The sequence below is a fragment of the Siphateles boraxobius genome, unplaced genomic scaffold (assembly GCF_051911475.1).
Source record: "Siphateles boraxobius isolate OS27281-9 unplaced genomic scaffold, OSU_SipBor_1 65, whole genome shotgun sequence".
Taxonomy (NCBI): Eukaryota; Metazoa; Chordata; class Actinopteri; order Cypriniformes; family Leuciscidae; genus Siphateles; species Siphateles boraxobius.
In genome coordinates, this window is record NW_027509192.1 from 20,140,225 (window position 1) to 20,159,942 (window position 19,718).

At 37.2% G+C, this 19,718-nt stretch overlaps 1 protein-coding gene across 1 annotated transcript; it reads left to right on the forward strand.

The window, feature by feature from the left end:
- Positions 1 to 1,087: 1,087 nt before the first annotated feature.
- sntb2 (syntrophin, beta 2) lies at positions 1,088 to 19,685 on the forward strand. The gene is made up of 7 exons (XM_077211356.1): positions 1,088 to 1,880; positions 5,609 to 5,810; positions 6,181 to 6,388; positions 9,694 to 9,836; positions 10,028 to 10,224; positions 13,169 to 13,347; positions 17,429 to 19,685. Exons 1-7 carry the CDS (start codon positions 1,334 to 1,336, stop codon positions 17,519 to 17,521), a joined length of 1,569 nt encoding a protein of 522 aa, XP_077067471.1. The 5' UTR covers positions 1,088 to 1,333; the 3' UTR covers positions 17,522 to 19,685.
- The last annotated feature ends 33 nt before the right edge of the window (positions 19,686 to 19,718 follow it).

The following is a 19,718-nucleotide window of genomic DNA, read 5'->3' on the forward strand; positions in this document are numbered from 1 at the left end:
GAATTCACTGTCTCTCCTCCCGTGTGTTTGTGTGTGGGTGTGGTCGCTGATTACCATTACTTTTCATCGGTACCAGCTGCTATCTGTCACCTATGCCTTTATATGTTCATTGCCTGCTGTTTTGTGTTGTCAGATCGTTCTTGATGTCCTTTCGGCACAAATGCTCAAAAAGTGAATAAATGGATTATAACTACTGCATAAATATAATTGAGTACCATAAAATCCCTTAAAAATACAAAATATTAAATAAAAATCATTATTGAACTAAAATATAGTACAATCATTTCATTGAAATACTAAAAAAATCTGTAATTTTACCAATGTTTATGTACATCCAAAATGTTATTTGTTTATACATTGAGATCTGGCACCATTAAAAGACGCTGTAATAGTCTATATAGCTAATATAGTAATCATGGTTTTCTCCAGAGATATATAAATTAACTAAATTAATAACTTTTTACAAAAAAAATGAACCATCACTGAAGTTACTTAAGCTGGGCTGTGACGCTATTTTTCTTCTAAAAAACAAACTTTGTTGTATTATTTTCCTGTTATCTCTGTAAAGCTGCTTTGAAACAATCTGTATAGTAAAAGCACTTTATAAATAAAGGTGACTTGACTTGACTAGTCAGTATCAATCTACTAAATAATAAGCCTAATAAATAATAATTTTCTTGGCAACAGCAACACCTGTGTTATGCTAATTAATTATATTGCTTGGCAGATTAAATTATTTATTTGGTGCATTATTAATATATTCTTTTTATTTTTCATTAATTGAACACTAGTGTATTTTACCTTATAACTATCCGTGCCGTTTTATAAAAAATATTAGATTTGAATTAATTAATTTTCAATGAGGCAGGAATTTAAAAAAAAGTTGTTCTATCCTACCCATAACAAAAGAAAAAGGCCAATAGTAAATAAAGCAATACGTCCATTAATACGGCCGTTACAATATTTAACCATAATCAATCTGCATCGTTTTCTCCTTTCCCTGGTGAATCTCTGCTCAGCACAAACTCTAGCGGATTGTTGACACTTGGCTTTAGTGAGGAGGGAGGAGTAATAGTTTTAATTACCCGCCCCTCTCATGAATAATTAATTAGACATACATCTAATGGTTATCTCCACCGTCCGATCTAAGGATGTTTTTAATTTTATAGTTTCTTCCTGCAGTGATCACAAATTCAAAGCGCTGCAGAGATATACCTATGTTTTAACTTATTAACAGACATAAAATCGGATCATCTCGCTTCCTCTGGGGAAATGTGCGTGTAAGTGGGTGTGTCGAGAGAGTTTAAACTTTATGATGAGTTAAAGTTTGATCATGGCCGTGTGGACCCGCGCGGAGAAACAGGGTCATCTGGACCTGCTGTTGAGTGATCGCTGGGTCCGGGTCTCCGCAGAACTCACACGGGACACTCTCACACTGACGGCGGAGGGCGAACCGGGCGGGCCCGCGGGATATTCGGAGCACAACTCGCATTTAAGAAACGGCGTTTCCAATGGCAACGAACAGAACCAAGATGTTTTTCAGAGCCGCGGGCAATACGACAGCCCGGGTCGGTTCAACGGGACCGGCTCAGATTCGGAGTCCAGCGGTTACTGTGACACGGCGGGGCCGGAGGGGGTTCGGAGGGTTCGGATAGTCAAACAGGAGTCCGGCGGACTGGGGATCAGTATTAAAGGGGGTCGGGAGAACCGCATGCCCATTCTCATATCAAAGATCTTCCCCGGTTTAGCGGCGGATCAGAGTCGAGCCCTGCGCGTCGGCGACGCGATCCTGTCCGTAAACGGCAGCGACCTCCGCGACGCCACGCACGACGCGGCGGTGCAGGCGCTGAAGAAGGCCGGGAAGGAGGTGACGCTGGAGGGTAAGACGATCACTCGAGCCGCGGGGATTCAGCAGGCCCGCACGAAGCGTCTGAGAATGACACACAGTTGATCATTTGTTTAGGCATTATTTTGAGTTCAAACTGTTTTCAACTAGTTAACAGTTAGTTAATTTTACTCTTTTAAAAGAAAGATAATTCAGAACGATAAGAGGTCCGAGTTACATTAACACTTGAAAATCACTTAGAGAAGTTACGAAACTTATTGAAGTACACGAATATGTCTTTTCTGGTAATAAGCAGATCATCTATCTTGCTCCAATAGCAGACTATTATTAATGTTTCTCCAAACATTCGGCTTGAATGTGTGGGAATGGAATATAGAGACAGGGAGATCAAGCCCTTTTTTTGTGAAGACATCCGTTTATCGATTTTCATTTTTAAGGTCTCCACAAAATCAAAATTTCATTTTGTTTTTTACAATTCCTTTTTTTATGGAATGCAGCAGTATTTATTATAAATTATTTCTCCGTGCACACATTTCATTTATTGTAATAAATGTGTCCTTGTTATCTTTAATCCAAAACAATTACATTAATTTAGTTTGCAACACCCACTTTCTTCAATCCAATCGATTCTCAATGGAGAATGTCAAGTTCAACCCTACTTCAGGCTTTTTATTGTTGTTGTTTGTTGATGGAAACAGCTATTGACACCGATATCACAAATCGATTTGATTTCAAATCACAAGCTCTTGATTTCATTTTGATTTGTTTGTATACGGTAACGTTACAGCACATGTCAGTTTTTCATTAGGCTCCTAAAGAATTTTGTAAACTATGTATATGCATAACTCATTCCAAATCAAATAGACCACCACAGTGCAACAGAAATCTGGAGACTGACGGTGAAAAATGTGGAACAGGTCCGCATGAGATGGGCTCTGCTCACAGTCACACATACATTATCCTCTATGGCACTGGCCTAATTAAAATCAGAATTATATTTGATGGTCCTGGTGGATCTAATGAGATCTTTAAATGGCTTAGAAGTAATCCCATGATACTGCACAATACCAGTACTGGAATATTCCACTGGAAAACTGAAAAAGATATGCATTTACAACATCAAGATGCTGTGTGACATTATTACACTTAGGTGAATCAGCAATGAGTGATTAATTCAGCTATGATTAGTGAGAAGAGCTTGGAGAAGGAACAGGATACTGGCACAGACTATAATTCTGAAATGAAGAGAAATATATCAAGCCATAATTAGCAGCTTGTAATAAAAACTTACTTAACCCAGTGCCATGCTTGGTAGTTCAAGAATCAGCTAGGGAATCAGGGTTTGAACCCACAACCTTTGGGTTATTGACTTAAATGGTCGCTATTAGGTGTTGTTGCTGCTAAATTGTATCTTTTTTTTTTTTTTTAAATTGGAGGGGTTTTAATCTGACCGTAAGGTTTTAAAGTTTTTGTTTTTAACAATTGTGAAGTAGCTTTCTTGCTGCTTAAAAATTACAAATTTTCAGGGAATGTAATGCTCATGTTGCCAGAAATTGGTCATTATGATTAAAAGTAAATGGCTTTGCCAGTGCAAATAGCTGTCAGTATGAATGCACATCAAAGGGATATAGTCCACCCAAAATTCATGAAAATCATTTCTCGCACTCATGCCGACTTACTTTCTTCAGGAGAACACAAATGAAGAATTTGGTAAAATGTTTCCATCTATGAAACACCAGACTGTTGCTGTTTGATAAAGCACATAAAGCCACTTTTATTCTTGTCCTGCAAATACTTGCAAGCATTCATCTTTCCAAACTGAATTCCTCAAATGTCTTTGGCCCAGCCAAGTGTTTTTCTGCTCAAGTATCATTAAGAAAAACTATGTTCGTGTGTGTAACAATTAGCTTAATGCATCAGCTTTCCAAACATTTAAATATAATGTAAGAATTCAAGTATTTTTTGTAGGTCACTGATTTTAATGTGGTTTTTGGAGCTTCCTGGTAAATGTTAAGCTTTCCAATGCTTGCAAAAACATCATACTTTACATCATAAAAAGTTACTACAAGGACATTCCGTAAAAAGAAGCCAAGTAAAGCAGTTTTGAGGGAGTAATGCAATATTGTAACACACTAAATTTAATAGTAACATACCCCAACACTAGGGGTGTAACCGTACACAGAAGTCACGGTTCGGTACGTACCTTGGTTTTGGAGACAGTTCGATGCGAGTTCAGTACAACAGGCAAAAGCAACAAATCTCCAATGCTAGGTTTCTTTTCATTTATTTTGCACAGACAGTAGTGCAAATTACTGTTTGTTCCACTTAGTGGCATTTAGTCCCCCCAGTGGTAGTTGTACGTTTGACTGAACTGTTTGCTTGTCTTTATTTCTTATTGTATAGCTTCCTATACTTTATACTTATTCTTTAAGTAAGGGATAATGTAAATCCAGCCAGTTGTTCTCTCAGAATAAACCCCCTACAGGGTGATGAGGACCCCGACACGAAGCGGAGTTCAATTTCAAACTAGACGGACATTTAAGAGATACGTTATGCAGTCATACCACTTATTACACAGCATTTCGCCACATAAATAATTATGGAGATAGGAGATATTGATTTCAGATTAAACTTTTAAAATCATATCTGTTTGTTGTCCTATAATCCAACAGTGTACAAAACAATAGTCACAAAATGGCACCAGCTGCGTTTGTATGAAACAAGAGAGAGCAAGTCCACAATAATGGATGGCATAATTAAATAACTGTACACAAAATATTGATTCATCTGAGTTTTAATATTTTATTAGCTCACCAAATGCAAAACTTCACGAACAAAATCCGCTCCTAGCAAGTGCATAGCACTGACTTCAGTGACCCGGATGAGCCTGTTTTCAGCGGCTGTTATTAGGAAATAACATACAGCTGGATGGCACGATTGACCAATCAGAATCAAGTATTCCTCAGAGCCGTGGAATAATAATAATGGATATTGGACATTAAAACTGACATTTAACAAAAAGAGACAGGGTTGTGTCATTTTATTTTATTATACATGTCCACAGTGAAGATAATCAGAGATAATCAGTGGATTGCCTGTGACTATTCGTCGTCTGACTGTATACAACGAACTGTGACATTCGTACCGGGACAGTTCGGGGTGAATACATGTACCGTTACACCCCTACCCAACACTGCATATATATTTATTCCTAATATCTTTATTATTAATCTGTATAGTATCTTTATTCTGTTAATTTCTTTTATGCTTAAAATAAAAAATGCATGAAATACACAGATTTTTATCGAACATCCTCAATATAAATATCCACATCCTTCCAAAACAATTTTTAAATCTTCCAGAACATGCTTGACATAAAAACAAAAAATAGATTTGAAGTTTAACAATATGATTTGACATTGTTCCACCAATCTGCTCTCTGCTGGTTTAGAGGATTTTTTTTCTCTCCAAACATCCTTCTATCATTCTTTTTCGTATCTTATTGGTATTATTAGTGTTATTCATGCATGTCTCTTTAGCATTCTAACTCGTCAATAAACTTTAAGCAGTAGCTACAAAATGTTTACATAATGCAGTATGTATGAGATGGATTAGTGTGTGTGTGTGTTATTAGCCCAGGGCTGTACTGTACTACCAATACAGTATGTGATGAAATGAGAGCCTTGTCAATTAATGCAGTCTTTTTCTTTTGGATGTTCTTGATGTTGAATTCTCAGTTAAGGCTGTATGTTTTGTGTGCAGTGAAGTACATCAGGGAGGTGTCTCCACTCTTTAAGAAGTCCTCTATGAGTGCAGATCTGCCTTGGGATGGACATCTTCAGTTTCCAAACCTCAGCTGCAGCGACGAGTCGCCCAAGAGCAGTGTAACTCGTGACAGAAAGGTCATCCCGCTTAAAATGAGCTTCATCAGCCGAAACCTCACCATGCCTGACCTGGAAAACAGGTGTGTGTGTGTGTGTGTGTGTGTGTAAGATTACAAAAGTAACCAAAATCAGCATTTTCTTCCTGGGGTTGAATATGTCATTCTACTGCAGCAGCTACATTTGAATATGAATCTCATAAAAACATATCCATGTTTCACACCGAAATGAACTCTAGCTTGCTGTCAATTATTAGTTCAACCAAATATTTTTCATGATATTACAATAATGACAGTATTTGTTTTTTAAATACATAGAAACTCTGGTATTATTTTGTACATTCAAAAACATGATACTTAACTCATTACTTTCATTCAAGAAGTATTGATTATATAATTACTTGTAACCCCAGCACTGAAATAACTGTTTTCAGTAATGCTTTGTTTTGTACAGGTTGTTGGAGCTTCACTCTCCGGACGGCCAGCACACTGTGGTGTTGCGGTGTAAAGATGGGGCCACTGCTCACTCCTGGTTCACGGCCATCCACACAAACATTGCTGCCCTATTGCCACAGATGCTGGCCCACATTAACTCCTTCTTGAGCAACCCTAGCGCCAACGCACACTGCACGCTCAAACACATCGGCTGGCTGGCAGAGCAGGTATCTCAAACACACACATATACACCGAATGTCTCATTGCATATTTTTATATTTTTAATATATCCCTCCACTGCATACTGTAACCCCTTTTGCCTCGATCTGGAGGATATCGCGGAGGTATTGCTCGAAAAAAGGTCACTGACACGCACGGGTATACCGCTTCCCGTCATGGCAATCTGTGGCGCTGGTCGTGTTTGACCATTTGTTTGACGGGTGTAGTAACAACAACTAGGGGGCGTGGCTTTTGTGAACGGTCAATTACTCACCCTCATGTTGTTCCAACCCTATAAGACCTTCGTTCATCTTCGGAACACGAATTAAGATATTTTTGATGAAATCTGAGAGCTGGATCACTCCACCATAGGCTTCTTCAGGGATTGACACTTGTTCCCCGAAAAGTTATTAAAGACATTGTTAAAATAGTCCAAGTGACTACAGTGGCTCATTCTTAAGTTTATCAAGCGACGAGAATACTTTTTGTGCACAAAAATAACGACTTTATTTCAACTATTCATTTCCTTCTCTGTGGGCCTCAAGTCAGTTAACGTAGTGTGATAGCGTAGTAATACTTCACACGTAGGCTCACTATTGGCCGACACTGGTCATTGGTGTGATGCGTGTGACGTACAACAACAGAAGCTTACGCTATATCACTAGTGAACTGACTCGAGGCCCACAGAGAAGGAAATAAATAGTTGAAATAAAGTTGTTATTTTTGGATTTTTTTGTGCACAAAAAGTATTCTCATCGCTTGATAAACTTAAGGTTGAGCCACTGTAGTCACTTGAACTATTTTAACAATGTCTGTAATAACTTTTTGGGGAACAAGTTTCAATCCCTGAAGAAGCCTATGGAGGAGTGATCCAGCTCTCAGATTTAATCAAAAATATCTTAATTCGTGTTCCGAAGATGAACGAAGGTCTTACGGGGTTGAACAACATGAGGGTGAGTCAATACTGACAGAATTTTCATTTTTGGGTGAACTATCCCTTTAAGTACAACTCCTAGGTGCAATTAAACTTTAAATAAACTGTTAAATCTCATGTTCTTGTTTTACTTCTTCAATCAGTTTATATTATCTAAATATTTTATATTAAAATATTTTAATCTTAATAAATTACATTTACTTCCTTTTAGTTTTGTAGGATATTAGTAACATTAGTCATATTGTTTAAATGTGTTCCCCGGTACAGTTCTGCTTATTATACTGCGTTTTTAAGGGGCTTGTTTTGCTCTCTTTTTCTGTGATAACTGGCAGCCTTTCACCTTTTCACCTTTCACCAATAGAGGGACGAGTTCAGAAGTAACTAGAAGGAGCTGTATGAAAACTGAAAAGCAGCTTCAGTTAGTCTTCACTTAGTAGTTTAAATGATACACACCTTGTAACTGCGTCATTATTTTACTGTAACCCTGTGAAGACTGACACACCGCCTCTCAGTGTGTGAGCACGCGTGCGTCTTTTGCATCATTAAAATGCGATCGGTTAATTTCAGTGTCAAGTTGAGTAGTGTGTTGAATCAAAGGAAGATTTTATCAGCGGTTTCCAATCAGTGGCCGATTGGAGTTAGAAAAATTTAATGCTTTGCACGCTGTTGCAATCTCAATATTTACTAATTTTGCATCAGATAGAGGATTATGCATATGAAAGTAAAATAAGGCTGAATGTTTTTGAAACAAAAAAGCTTGTTGAATTGCACTAATTGAAAAAAATATGCATTGCAGTAAAGTGCTTGCATTTTATGCATTGTATTTTTAGGGCTTGCGTTTTTATGGGCTGAAATTCAACATGGTTTAAGCTGTGAATATTTCAATTCAAAACATTTCACAGACATTTTCATTATTAAAAATTCAATAATCCATACTCCACTTTCAGATTTCACTTCCAAAATATTAATTCTGTTTAGAAATACAACCTATAATATTCGACAGGCAATTTTCTGTCAATTTTATTTAACTTTACAAATTCAGAAAAATTCAACATTTCACATCCAGGAACTGCAGGAAAAGCAGTAGAGTGTCAATGCATGATCTCCATAGCTGTTAGTCGACCTCACCAGATTATAACGTTATTCCTCTATGCTGACGTACAGATCAAACGTTACACCTTAGGCAGTAGACATATATTTCTCTTGGTTGTTTAGTTTTCTTAACTTTATATCGCGGCGCTGTGCTGCAGTACTAGGGGTTCCCTCAATACGGCATTCTCCAGGATTCCCCTGCCGTCGGGACATATAAAATGCTTAATGTAGCTTAATGGACTAATACTGTGATATAAAAAAACAAACTCGCACCTTATTGGGAATGTAGGCTATACTATATAGGCTACAGGCAAGCAGATGAACCCAGAATATGAACGTAACGGGAAGGTTTATACGCTAAATCTTTCTCAGTGATATACTGGCATAAAGTTGCCTTGACATTGGAAGTTCGTTAGAGACGTCTCTAAAGTTACGACATTGGTACATGATTCTAACTTCTTGAAGAGAATTACTTACAGCCATAAAACAAACTGTAAAGTTTTATTGTATCTGTCAGGCATGATGCACACCTTTTAGATTCTTGAAAAAATAAACTATCAAGTCATATGTAAATATCCCTATTTTTTTCACTTCGACATAAGCTCATGTTTATTTGAACAAATGTCAAGAATCTTGAAGGTATGCATCATGCCTGACACCTACATGAACCCTTTACAGTTGTGCTCAAATGCTATTGAGGTTAGAAACGTGAATTTAACTTTAGAGACGGTCTCTAACGAACTGGCATCAAGTTGTCAAGCCAACTTTATGCCAGCATATCACTGGAAAACGCTAAGTATGAAATTTGCGGGTTAAGTTCATATTCTGAGCCCGACTGATCACGAGCTGAGCACCCATCAGATCAGATTATATATTTATTTAATTAAATCACAGCCTTTGGCAATCTGATGACGGCACCTAGCCAAATCATGCTTTAATTTTAGTTAGTTTGACATGCTTTGCCAAAGCAGAAACGCAAAACACAACATTAGAGACCTTTTGTTATGAGAAGTTTAAAAATATTTTCGGTCCATTATGAAACTTTTGAAACCAGAGTCTATCTAATGAATGGGAAACACGGTGTGTGTGCAGATAAAGTTGGATATACAGTGCTTGTATATCCACATTTTTTTATATAGGTCTGTGCGATAATATATTTGCATATAGTAACGTTCCAAGCAAGACAGTTGCCTAGTTTACAGCATTAGTTGAGGGATATTTTTTCCTTTGCATATGGAAACTGTATGGATTATGAATTCAGTGGCTGATTGTTGTGTTTGTGTTTAGCTTGAGCTGGATGGCGGGCGGCATAAGCACAGACGTGTCATCATGGCACTCACAGAAAAAGACATCTTGCTGTTCCAGTCAGTGCCGTGGACGTATGAGAGCTGGACCTCTCCACTCTTAACACACCCACTACTCGCCACACGGTAAAACTCAAAAACAAAAAAGTTCTAAGCATTAGTAATTTAGTATTTCTACCCTATCTGTGACCCTTCCATTAAAACAGGCTACTTAGCTTTTTTTTTAATTGTCTTCTCGGCCTTTTATTAAAATATAAATTAGTTTTGCCTCTGGATAAACTCAAACTGTTCTGCCTTGTATTTGGTTCTGTCCACAGGCTTGTTCACTCAGGCAGTGTCCGCAGTTCTCCGGCTCTGGGTGGAGATTTGGTGTTTGCTACACGTACAGGTACAGGGCGAGGGATCGAATCTCATGTGTTTCGTGTGGAGACACACTGGGATCTGTCCACATGGACACGTGCACTGGTGCAGGGCGGACATTCGGCTGCTGAACTCATCAAAGAGGTTTCCATAGGTATGTGTGAATATACAAATAAGAAAGGAATCTACCCTTCGCTAAGACCCACCTTAAAAACTTTACAGACCAATCCTTCCTTAGAAAATGGCCATCCCTGTATATTATTAGACACATTTGTATTGTTTTTGTCATTATGTAAGTCTATAGAAGTATGAGAGTTTGAGTCACTTCGGCATGAAATGGAAATTCACCTTATCAATTTTCTAAATTCATGTTATAGATCTTATTGTGAATGATTAATGTAAGTTTCCTTTTTTATTTTGACCTCATAATATAAAAAAGCTCTATCTTCTGGTGAAACTGACAAACCTCTCTCTGGTGACATATGCAGGACTTCTCCAATCATTTAGTTCACTTAAACCCTGCCCCTGCAAGCTTGTGTTCATTTGCCTCAAGTTTTGAGTGCAACACTCACATCTTAAAGGGTTAGTTCACCCAAAAATGAAAATTCTGTCAGTATTTACTCACCCTCATGTTGTTCCAACCCCGTAAGACCTTCGTTCATCTAAGGGTCTAAGACATTTTCTAAAATAACTGAAAATGTGTTCGTCTGAAACAAGATTGACATATGCATCTCGAACGGCTTGAGGGTGAGTAATGCATGGGTTAAATATAATTTTTGGCCGAACTATCCCTTTAATTATAGTCACCGTCACATGACCAGCATTTATGTTGCGTCTCGTCTCGTTTTAGTCACGTGATAAAGGTTCGTTGACGACGATTTTTAGACATAATTTTCGTTGACGAAAGCAACACTAGACCTTCGTTCATCTTCGGAACACGAATTAAGATATTTTTGATTAAATCTGAGAGCTGGATCACTCCTCCATAGGCTTCTTCAGGGATTGAAACTTGTTCCCCAAAAAGTTATTAAAGACATTGTTAAAATAGTCCAAGTGACTACAGTGGCTCAATCTTAAGTTTATCAAGAGACGAGAATACTTTTTGTGCGCAAACCCCCCAAAAAATAATGACTTTATTTTAACTATTCATTTCCTTCTCTGTTGGCCTCTAGTCAGTTAAACTAGCGAGACAGGACGAAATGTTATTTAACGTTATTTCGTCTCGTTTACTTGCGTTATTATTATTATTATTATTATTATTATTATTATGCAGCATTTCTGTTTCCTGTGTCACTTCAGGGGCTGGCGCAGACGCAGGCGACTTCACATCCTCAAGCCCCACTCGCGGCATTATTTAGATAGAAGATGCAGCTGCGTGATTTACGCCTGTTTCACACATACTCCGCGTGTAGTGCGTATGCGGTGCGTGTTGCGCTGTGTATGCAGGAGCAGCACGCGCTATTGTGCTTCAACATGTGCTGCGTTTGCAGTGCACAACTGATCTACGGCTGTACCACAATCACAATATTTATTCTCTATTTTTTATTTCAAATCAATATTTTTAGCCTACATCCATTATGTCGCGTTGTTGAGGTACTGTGTAGATCTCTGCTCTGCTGGTTTGCGCGTGTAAAAGCTGCTGGAGCGCATTGCCGGACCGCATCCGTGTGTGCGGTGTGAGCGCTCTAACCAATTAACATGGGTGCGGGGAAAAATACGCACCACATACGCAAGGCAAACGTGAGAAACAGGCGTTAGCATAAATGACAACAAACAAAGTTAAGTCTGACACAGAGAAAGGGATTCGTTTTTGGGAGAAAAAGAAATGACATTTGGAAAAACTTTCATTTCATGTGTAGGCTACTTCTAACATGTTTGGTTGGTAAAATATGTTGTAAATTCAAATCAGAGTGTCTTCTGTGTCTGGAATGGATGTATTCTTGAGTCTATAAGGTGACAATAATATAATAAGATAATATTGTTTGAAATGGGTTTGGCAAAAATAAAATTTTGGTTTTGTCTATACTACTAGGTAGGCTACTTATATTATATTGACTGGGTTAAATAGAATTGCATTACTAAAAAGAGACTAAAATACAATTTTCATTGACTAAAACTAGACTGTCTTTCGTCGACTAAAACTAGATTAAAATGTCATCAGTTTTCGTCGACTAAAACTAGATTAAAATGTCTTCAGTTTTCGTCGACTAAAACTAGACTGAAATGTCATCAGTTTCCGTCAACTAAAACTAGACTAGACTAAAAAGAGTATCAACGTGACTAAAACTAATAAAAACTAAAATGACAGCTTGACACAAAGACTAGACTAAAACTAAAATTAAAACAGGCCGCCAAAAACAACACTACGAAGGTCTTACAGGGGTTGAACAACATGAGGGTGAGTAAATACTGACAGAATTTTCATTTTTGGGTGAACTATCCCTTTAACATCCAATCAACAACAGCCTCGATTGAAATGTTAATAGATTAATGTTTATTTGTTTAGTTTTGATTGTGGTTATGATGGTTAATAAATGTTCACTGTACCATATCATACCAATTGCATTTAAATTATGCAGTTTTTAATCAGAAGACTTTTTGTAATTTAACAATTAATAAATGAATGAATTAAAAGACAGATACAATGCTTTTAAATAATTAATTAAAATGTACTTTTAATGTTATACACTGGACGAATATTAATCTTACAAGAACCAGAATAAAGTGTAAGTCACTCTTTATTCTGGTTCTTATAAGATTAATATCCATTCAGTGAGTACAACATTTTAAGTACATTTTATTCAGAAGTCTGTTTTTCTTGGAAAAGTCCAAATTCATTCCTGTGGGATGTTCTGTAACACTTGTTTGAGTAGCCATGGGGCTTAGCATAGGGATAACTGAGTGGGAAAAGAGATTGAGAGAACTTGATGCATTTTCCTCTTATTTTCCTGAGGTGTGGAACAAATAGCTGGCTGGAGGAAATGTTGGAAATATTTAGTGTTTTCCTTCCGGAGTTCCAGCCAGGCAATAAATTATAAAGTCACATTAATTCACCCTCTCATGGTTCATATCTGTGTATGTTTGTTTGCACTCCTCAGGCTGTGTGTTGAACGGACAGGACGTTCGTCTGATCCTGCATTATGACAGAGGTTTCACCGTGACACGGGAATCTGGTGAATCTGTGCTGTTCCACTTCCCCTATGAGCGGCTCAAAATGTCTGCAGATGATGGAGTCAGGAATCTTTACCTGGACTTTGGTGCTCCAGAGGGCGAAATGGTATGACATGAAATATCATATTAACCTGTGATGATGTCATAAGATGGACATACAATTCTGAAGTCCCTAATTTCATTAAGAATGAAAGTATGTTGGTCTACTCTAACTTCTGATCTATTGAGAAATATATATATTTAGGGGTGTGATGGTACACAAACATGACCGTTCGGTACGTACAGGTCTTTTTACTGCGTGATAAATACAAGCAGCACGACACAACGGTTCATATGTTCATTGTCTCTAAATATGACCAGAAATGGATAATTATTAAGTCTGCTGTTTAAATCAAATAAGAAATCAATGTAGAAGAATAGTTATTATGTGCAAACAGCGGGAAACTCTGTATATTTGTGCACTGCAGTGTGCTCATGTTAAAAAATCAATTCTGATTTGAAGCTTGTGACATACATCACATCAACCCGAACACTTGTTTAGCGTTCATGTAAACACTACATTCAGATTCATCAATCGGAATGAATTCAGGGTGTCATAAACAGTAGACACTCAACAATCCTAAGCAACTTGTGTTTTTGTTGTTGCTCACTCTTTTTTTCCGTTTTCTGCAGCAACTGAGCACTTTTCATATTCTTTATCCTTGCTGAACTACTTTTGTTTTCAATCAATAAAAATAATATAATCAGCCATGGTATAGTTTAAAGTTAAAGATATTAATATTAATAAGTTGAGTCTTATGTTTATTTGTCAGTGATTTTACATTTGTAGGTACTGACATTTGTTTTGGATGCTCTTGGCAGTTTTTCTGAGGCTTTTATATTGTTCATATCGATATCGGAATTGTACCATATTGTACGAAATTAAGAAATACATCGTGATATAAATTTTGGCTGTATCGTCCAGCCCTACTCTAAATGTATCCTTAGTTTCCTGTGCAATGAAGGAAGCAACAGATGGATCCTTCACGACCTTGCCTATCCCAAAATACATTGCGCACCAGTGACGACAGGATTATTTTTGAGAGAAATTGCCTTGTATACATCGAAAGCATCGGATCGGCTGATTTCGGAAATAAAGTTTTATAAAAATCCATAGAGAAACCATCCAAACCAGGTGTTTTACCACCAGCCAAAAATCTAAGAATTCTTGGTTAATTAATTTAGGGTGCTTTAATATTTTTTTTTTGCCTGGTGAACATATTGTAGTAATAGTTTTACTAATTTCTTCTTTTCTTATCTGCCACGCTAACACTTTTCCAATCTTATCCCCATGTTCATAATATTTCTGTCGTGATCTAAGAAGTACATTTTCGGCTTCTTTGGATGTCATAATATTGTATTCCAATTTTTTTGATTGCAATTGTTGAAACATCTGGGCATCTTTAGTCTTAAAATGTTCCCTCTCCATTGTTTGAAATTTCTCTTTTCAAGTAACTTTAACTTTTTATAATATTGTTTTTTCTTACCGGAAGAATAAATAAAATAACTAAAACATGTGTTCTGTCCTCCACCCTAGCACTCCCACCACTTCCCCAAACGAAGTGTGAAACTTTAAACCCCCATGACTGATTGTGCACCGCAACATGCACTCGAACTTGACTTCCTCTTCCTTATCCATCCTACCTAACTCCCAAGTAGATCTACTGTCAAACCTACCAAATGTTTAACTTAAATTACGTACTTTCAAGCAACCAAATAAATGATTTCGAACAATCTTAGTTTCCCGAAATCCACATATTTTAGTAAACCATAACGAAACTGCTCAATGTCCAAAATATAAATAAAATCACGTTCTTCTTGAACCGTTTTTTAAATAACTCACCATAGACAGTTTTTTCGTTAATGTTCATTGAAAAGAAAAACCACTCACCCCTGTAACTTTGGTACAGTGTTATTCTTTTACAGTTTTTGGGTGATTACTTTAGTGGAGTTTAGTTTGGATCCCCGGAATGCTTTGAGATGCCATTGGCTGGTGTCTTATCCGGCAATCAAGTGTGGATTGTGTTGTCGAAGATAAGTCTCTGCTGATGCTTTGGAGCTGAAGGATCTTTGTCCCTCCGGCAGCTGAATCCTCAACGTCACGGGATGAAGCATAGCATAAGTGACGTCGTTATTGCATATTGCATGTCTTTTGAGTGAAACCTTTCAATTTCAAGATCTCGTCCTTCTTCCCCAGAATCTTAGGCAGCCATTCCTTCATAACGTCTACTGGGTTTCTCCCTTCCACTCCCTCAGGGAAACCTAAAAGATGTAAATTCTGACGGCGAGATTGATTTTCGAGTTCATCAATTTTGACTTTCAACTGTTTGATTTCGCCGACAACAGCCAACTTGACATCCGTGTGAAGGCCAGTTACTGCTTCTTCCATCTCCATCTGCTTTCTTTCCACCTCCACCATTCTCAGATTTGTTGATTGTAGTTCACTGCTCATTTTCTCCAAGGATTCTGCAAATTTACCTAGGCGTCCATAGATTAACTCCTGAATTCTGAGAAATCCCTTTTCCATTTCTGCATGAAACCATGGTGGGGGATCCGATAAATGCAGTCTCGTGTCTTGAGCATCTTCCTTCTTGTTGTCCGTTTTCTTTAGTTTCAGCATATTTATCGGGATGTTCAAAGGGCAACAAAGTTATTGTTCTAAAGAAAGTACATCGTATGAAAAGCCTTTATGTAGGATTATTTTGATTAAATTATTCAGGAGCTCTGTGCACTACGTCTCACTCTAGCGCTGCCATAAACGGAAGTCCCGCTGTGGTTAATGTTGATACTGCACTATATCATGTGATCATAATTTACGCTATATGGTCAAAAGTATTGGGACTCTTAATTTTTGCAGCTGCATGAAAGCCTCGCATCAACACGTTCAATGCCAAGCGGCGGATGGAGTGTGTAAAGCACATCACCACTGGACTCTAGAGCAGTGGAAACTTGTTCTGTGGAGGGACGAATCACGCTTCTCTGTTTGGCAGTATGAAAGGTCTGGCGGATGCCAGGAAAATGTTACCTGCCTGACTGCATTGTGCCAACTGTAAAGTTTAGCGGAGGGGGGATTATGGTGTGGGGCTGTTATTCAGGGGATTGGTTAGCTTAGGACCCTTACTTACAGTGAAGGGAATCTTAATGCTTCAGCATGCGCAGACATTTTGGACAATGCTATGCTTTCAACTTTGTGGGAGGGTTTGGGGAAGGTCCTTTTCTATTCCAGCATGTGTCCCAGTGCACAAAGCAAGGTGAATGAAGACGTGGTTGGCTGAGTTTGATGTGGAAGAACTTGACCGACCCACACAGAGCCTCAACCCCATCCAACACCTTTGAGATGAACTGGAATGGAGATTGCGAGCCAGATCTTCTCGTCCATGATCAGTGCCTGACCTCACAAATGCTCTACTGGATGAAACGGCAAAAAAATCCTCACAGAAACTCTCAAAATCTTGTGGAAAGCAGTCCCAGAAGAGTCAAAGCTGTTATAGCTGCAAAGAGGGAAACAAGCCCTCCATATTAATAATGTCTATGTATTTTGGATGCGATGTCATTGTTGGTGTAATGTCCAGGTGTCCCAGTACAGGTCCATATAGTGTATGTGTGGACTCATAATCAACATTTCAATTTAGATGAATCGCATGTCATAGGATATCACAGGACAATTTCAAATGAATGTGAAGATATCATTTGCAGCTCAAAGCTTTATTTACCTGAAGCATTTATCTTAAGGTCCTTTTCATTTTATCATTTATTTCTATAATATGTAATAATAATAAAAATCAACTTTATTTTATATAGCGCTTTTAAAGCAGTTTCTCAAAGCACTTTACACAAAAAAAGAGAGAAAAGAAAACACAGATAGAAATACACAGCATAAAAAAAACAAGAACAGACTAGAATACTAAATAATTAAAACCACCAAGATTTTTAGATTGGATTTAAAAATGCTTAGATTTTGTCCATTAATATGAGAAGGAAGTGCATTCCAGAGTCTAGGAGCATATGATGAGAAAGCCCTCCCGTACAGATCGCAAACCTTTAAAACAGTGTTTTTGTGTGAACCATTGTGCATAAACTCTTAATGTGAAATTTTTTGTAGAAAGGAAACTAAAGTAAGGACTTATTCTTTTTTTTCTCTTTTGTAGGTGCTTGAGCTTCACTCAGGGCCGAAGCCTGTGGTCTTCGTGCTTCATTCCTTTCTCTCCGCCAAACTGGCTCGTTTGGGACTGCTCACATAAAATCTACAGGAAATGACCGAGGTTCATTTATTTCATTGGCTTATTGACAGCTAAGCAGTGTTTTCATAGTTCCACTTGTCCTCTAGCTGACACATTTGTTCAGTTGTTGTGTGTGTTCGTGTGTGTGTGTGTGTGTGTGTGTGTGTGTGTGGCTTTCTAAAGCAGAAAACAATCTTATTTTCCTCTGATCAGGAACACCAGTCGTGCCTTTTCATCTAGAGTCATCAAGCTTTTACAGATATTTTTTGAGGCTTAAAGATCACAGTAAAGCTTTGCAAAATAACCAAAAATGAATATTATTCTTGTATTATCTATGTTGTTTTTCATGTAACTCTCTTGTATTTATGTTTATATGTATTGCATGACAAAGACTGTTACAACTATGTGTTATAATCTTAATGAATGTCATTTGAATATGGCAGTAACAGACTGCTGTTCATGCAAATATGGAGAAAATGAAGCTTTAAATACATTCTCTCATGCCTGACCAAAAATAATCTCCCTAAAGCTAAAATTCTCCGCTACAAGGTGTTGAATACGATTAATTGAGTTCAAAGAATATTTTGAAATCAATATTAAAGGTAGGAATGTTTTATATCTGTTCTTTCCATTACATGAAAAATATTTTTTCTCATTTATGACCAAACCAGCTCCAGGCCTTGATTATTTTTGTCCTTTTCCACTGTACATTAATGTACTGCTACTTGATCCGCATTAGATAAGTGTTTAGTCCTCATTACAGGATTCCCAACTCTGCAAATATCAGTGTATTTTCTGATTTCCATGTTTGGAAATGTGAAGAAAATTAATTAACTTTGAAATGAAAGAAATCATTGAGAAATTATTTCTATAGTAATTTTTTTTCTTCTAGATATAATTAGCTCTTAAACAGCTTAGCCTTTTGTGAGTACAATCTTTATAAAACAACTTTTAATCGTCCGGTTATCATGCAAGACTGAAAAGGTTGTGGGAATTCGTTGGTCAGAAGGTGTGGCGGCCAATTTATTAGCACTGATATGTGGTTTGTTTTGGCAAATTCGCTTCGTCTTATCAGTAATATCAATTATAGCATCAGAATATATACTTTATTAACATATTAGCTTTTTATGTAATGCATGTAATGCAAACTGAGTTTGAGCTCATTATCTCCTATAGTAACCAATATTTTCAGCCTTTAGACTTAGTAAAAGCAATCACAGACACCATATTTGGACAGTACTGAAAACATTCCTTCGAAACCTTCAGTGCATTAGACCGCATGCAGAATGGAGGCTGTATTTTTTTGTAGGAAGAGAATATGAACAATATGACAATGTATAGAGGTATTAATGTCTTTTAGATTATTGTGTAAACCGCATTCATTCACAACCGTTGCACAAGGTTAACAGAAGCAATATTTTAGCACAAGAGTCACTCCACAAGTAAGATGGTTAGGTCCTTTTTTTTTTCTTTTTTAAAGGACCACAGATACAAACCTCTTTACATAACCTCTGTGGTGTTTAAGTGCCCTTCAACTTATATAGTCTACTGTACGTACAAATAAAATAAATATTTGAAATTGAGAGGGAGTGAATTTGTGAAAGTTCAAGTGAATTCTTATTCACATGGAGACCTTCTTGGTTTCTTCTAAAGTGTCTATTAAAAAAAAGATGACACTTTCGGCTGTAATTACTGATTGTGTTTTTCGCTCTCTGAGGTTGGTGATCTGTCATAGTTTTGGACATCTTATGTGCTGCCTCGTTATTTTCATTAATGTTATGATGCCAGACTAATTACTCTTAGACATTGCATTGTGCATAGTCTTAACTATGAAACTGTGTTAAAAACACTTGGCCAGGTTAATAAATTGCACTTGTGTAAGTGATATGTTTGGACCTGTCATCAGCCTAATATTTGACATGATAATGAATGTACTTTATAGACCCATATATACATGCCTCATTTCATTATTTGTGTAGGGTTTTGAGATAATAGATTGATTCTTTATTTTGAGGAAATGTTTAAACCAAAGTTCACTTGTGGCAGCTTGCTCTACACAATCAAATGCAAAAAAGCTAATTTGTTTGTGCGTGTATGATAACTCAAAGCCTGTAACCAGAAGCTATGCACTATGAAGCTATGTCTGTATTTAGATTTCATATATAAATAAAACATCCTAATTAAATGAGTGATATAATATATTCAATTCCTTTACATG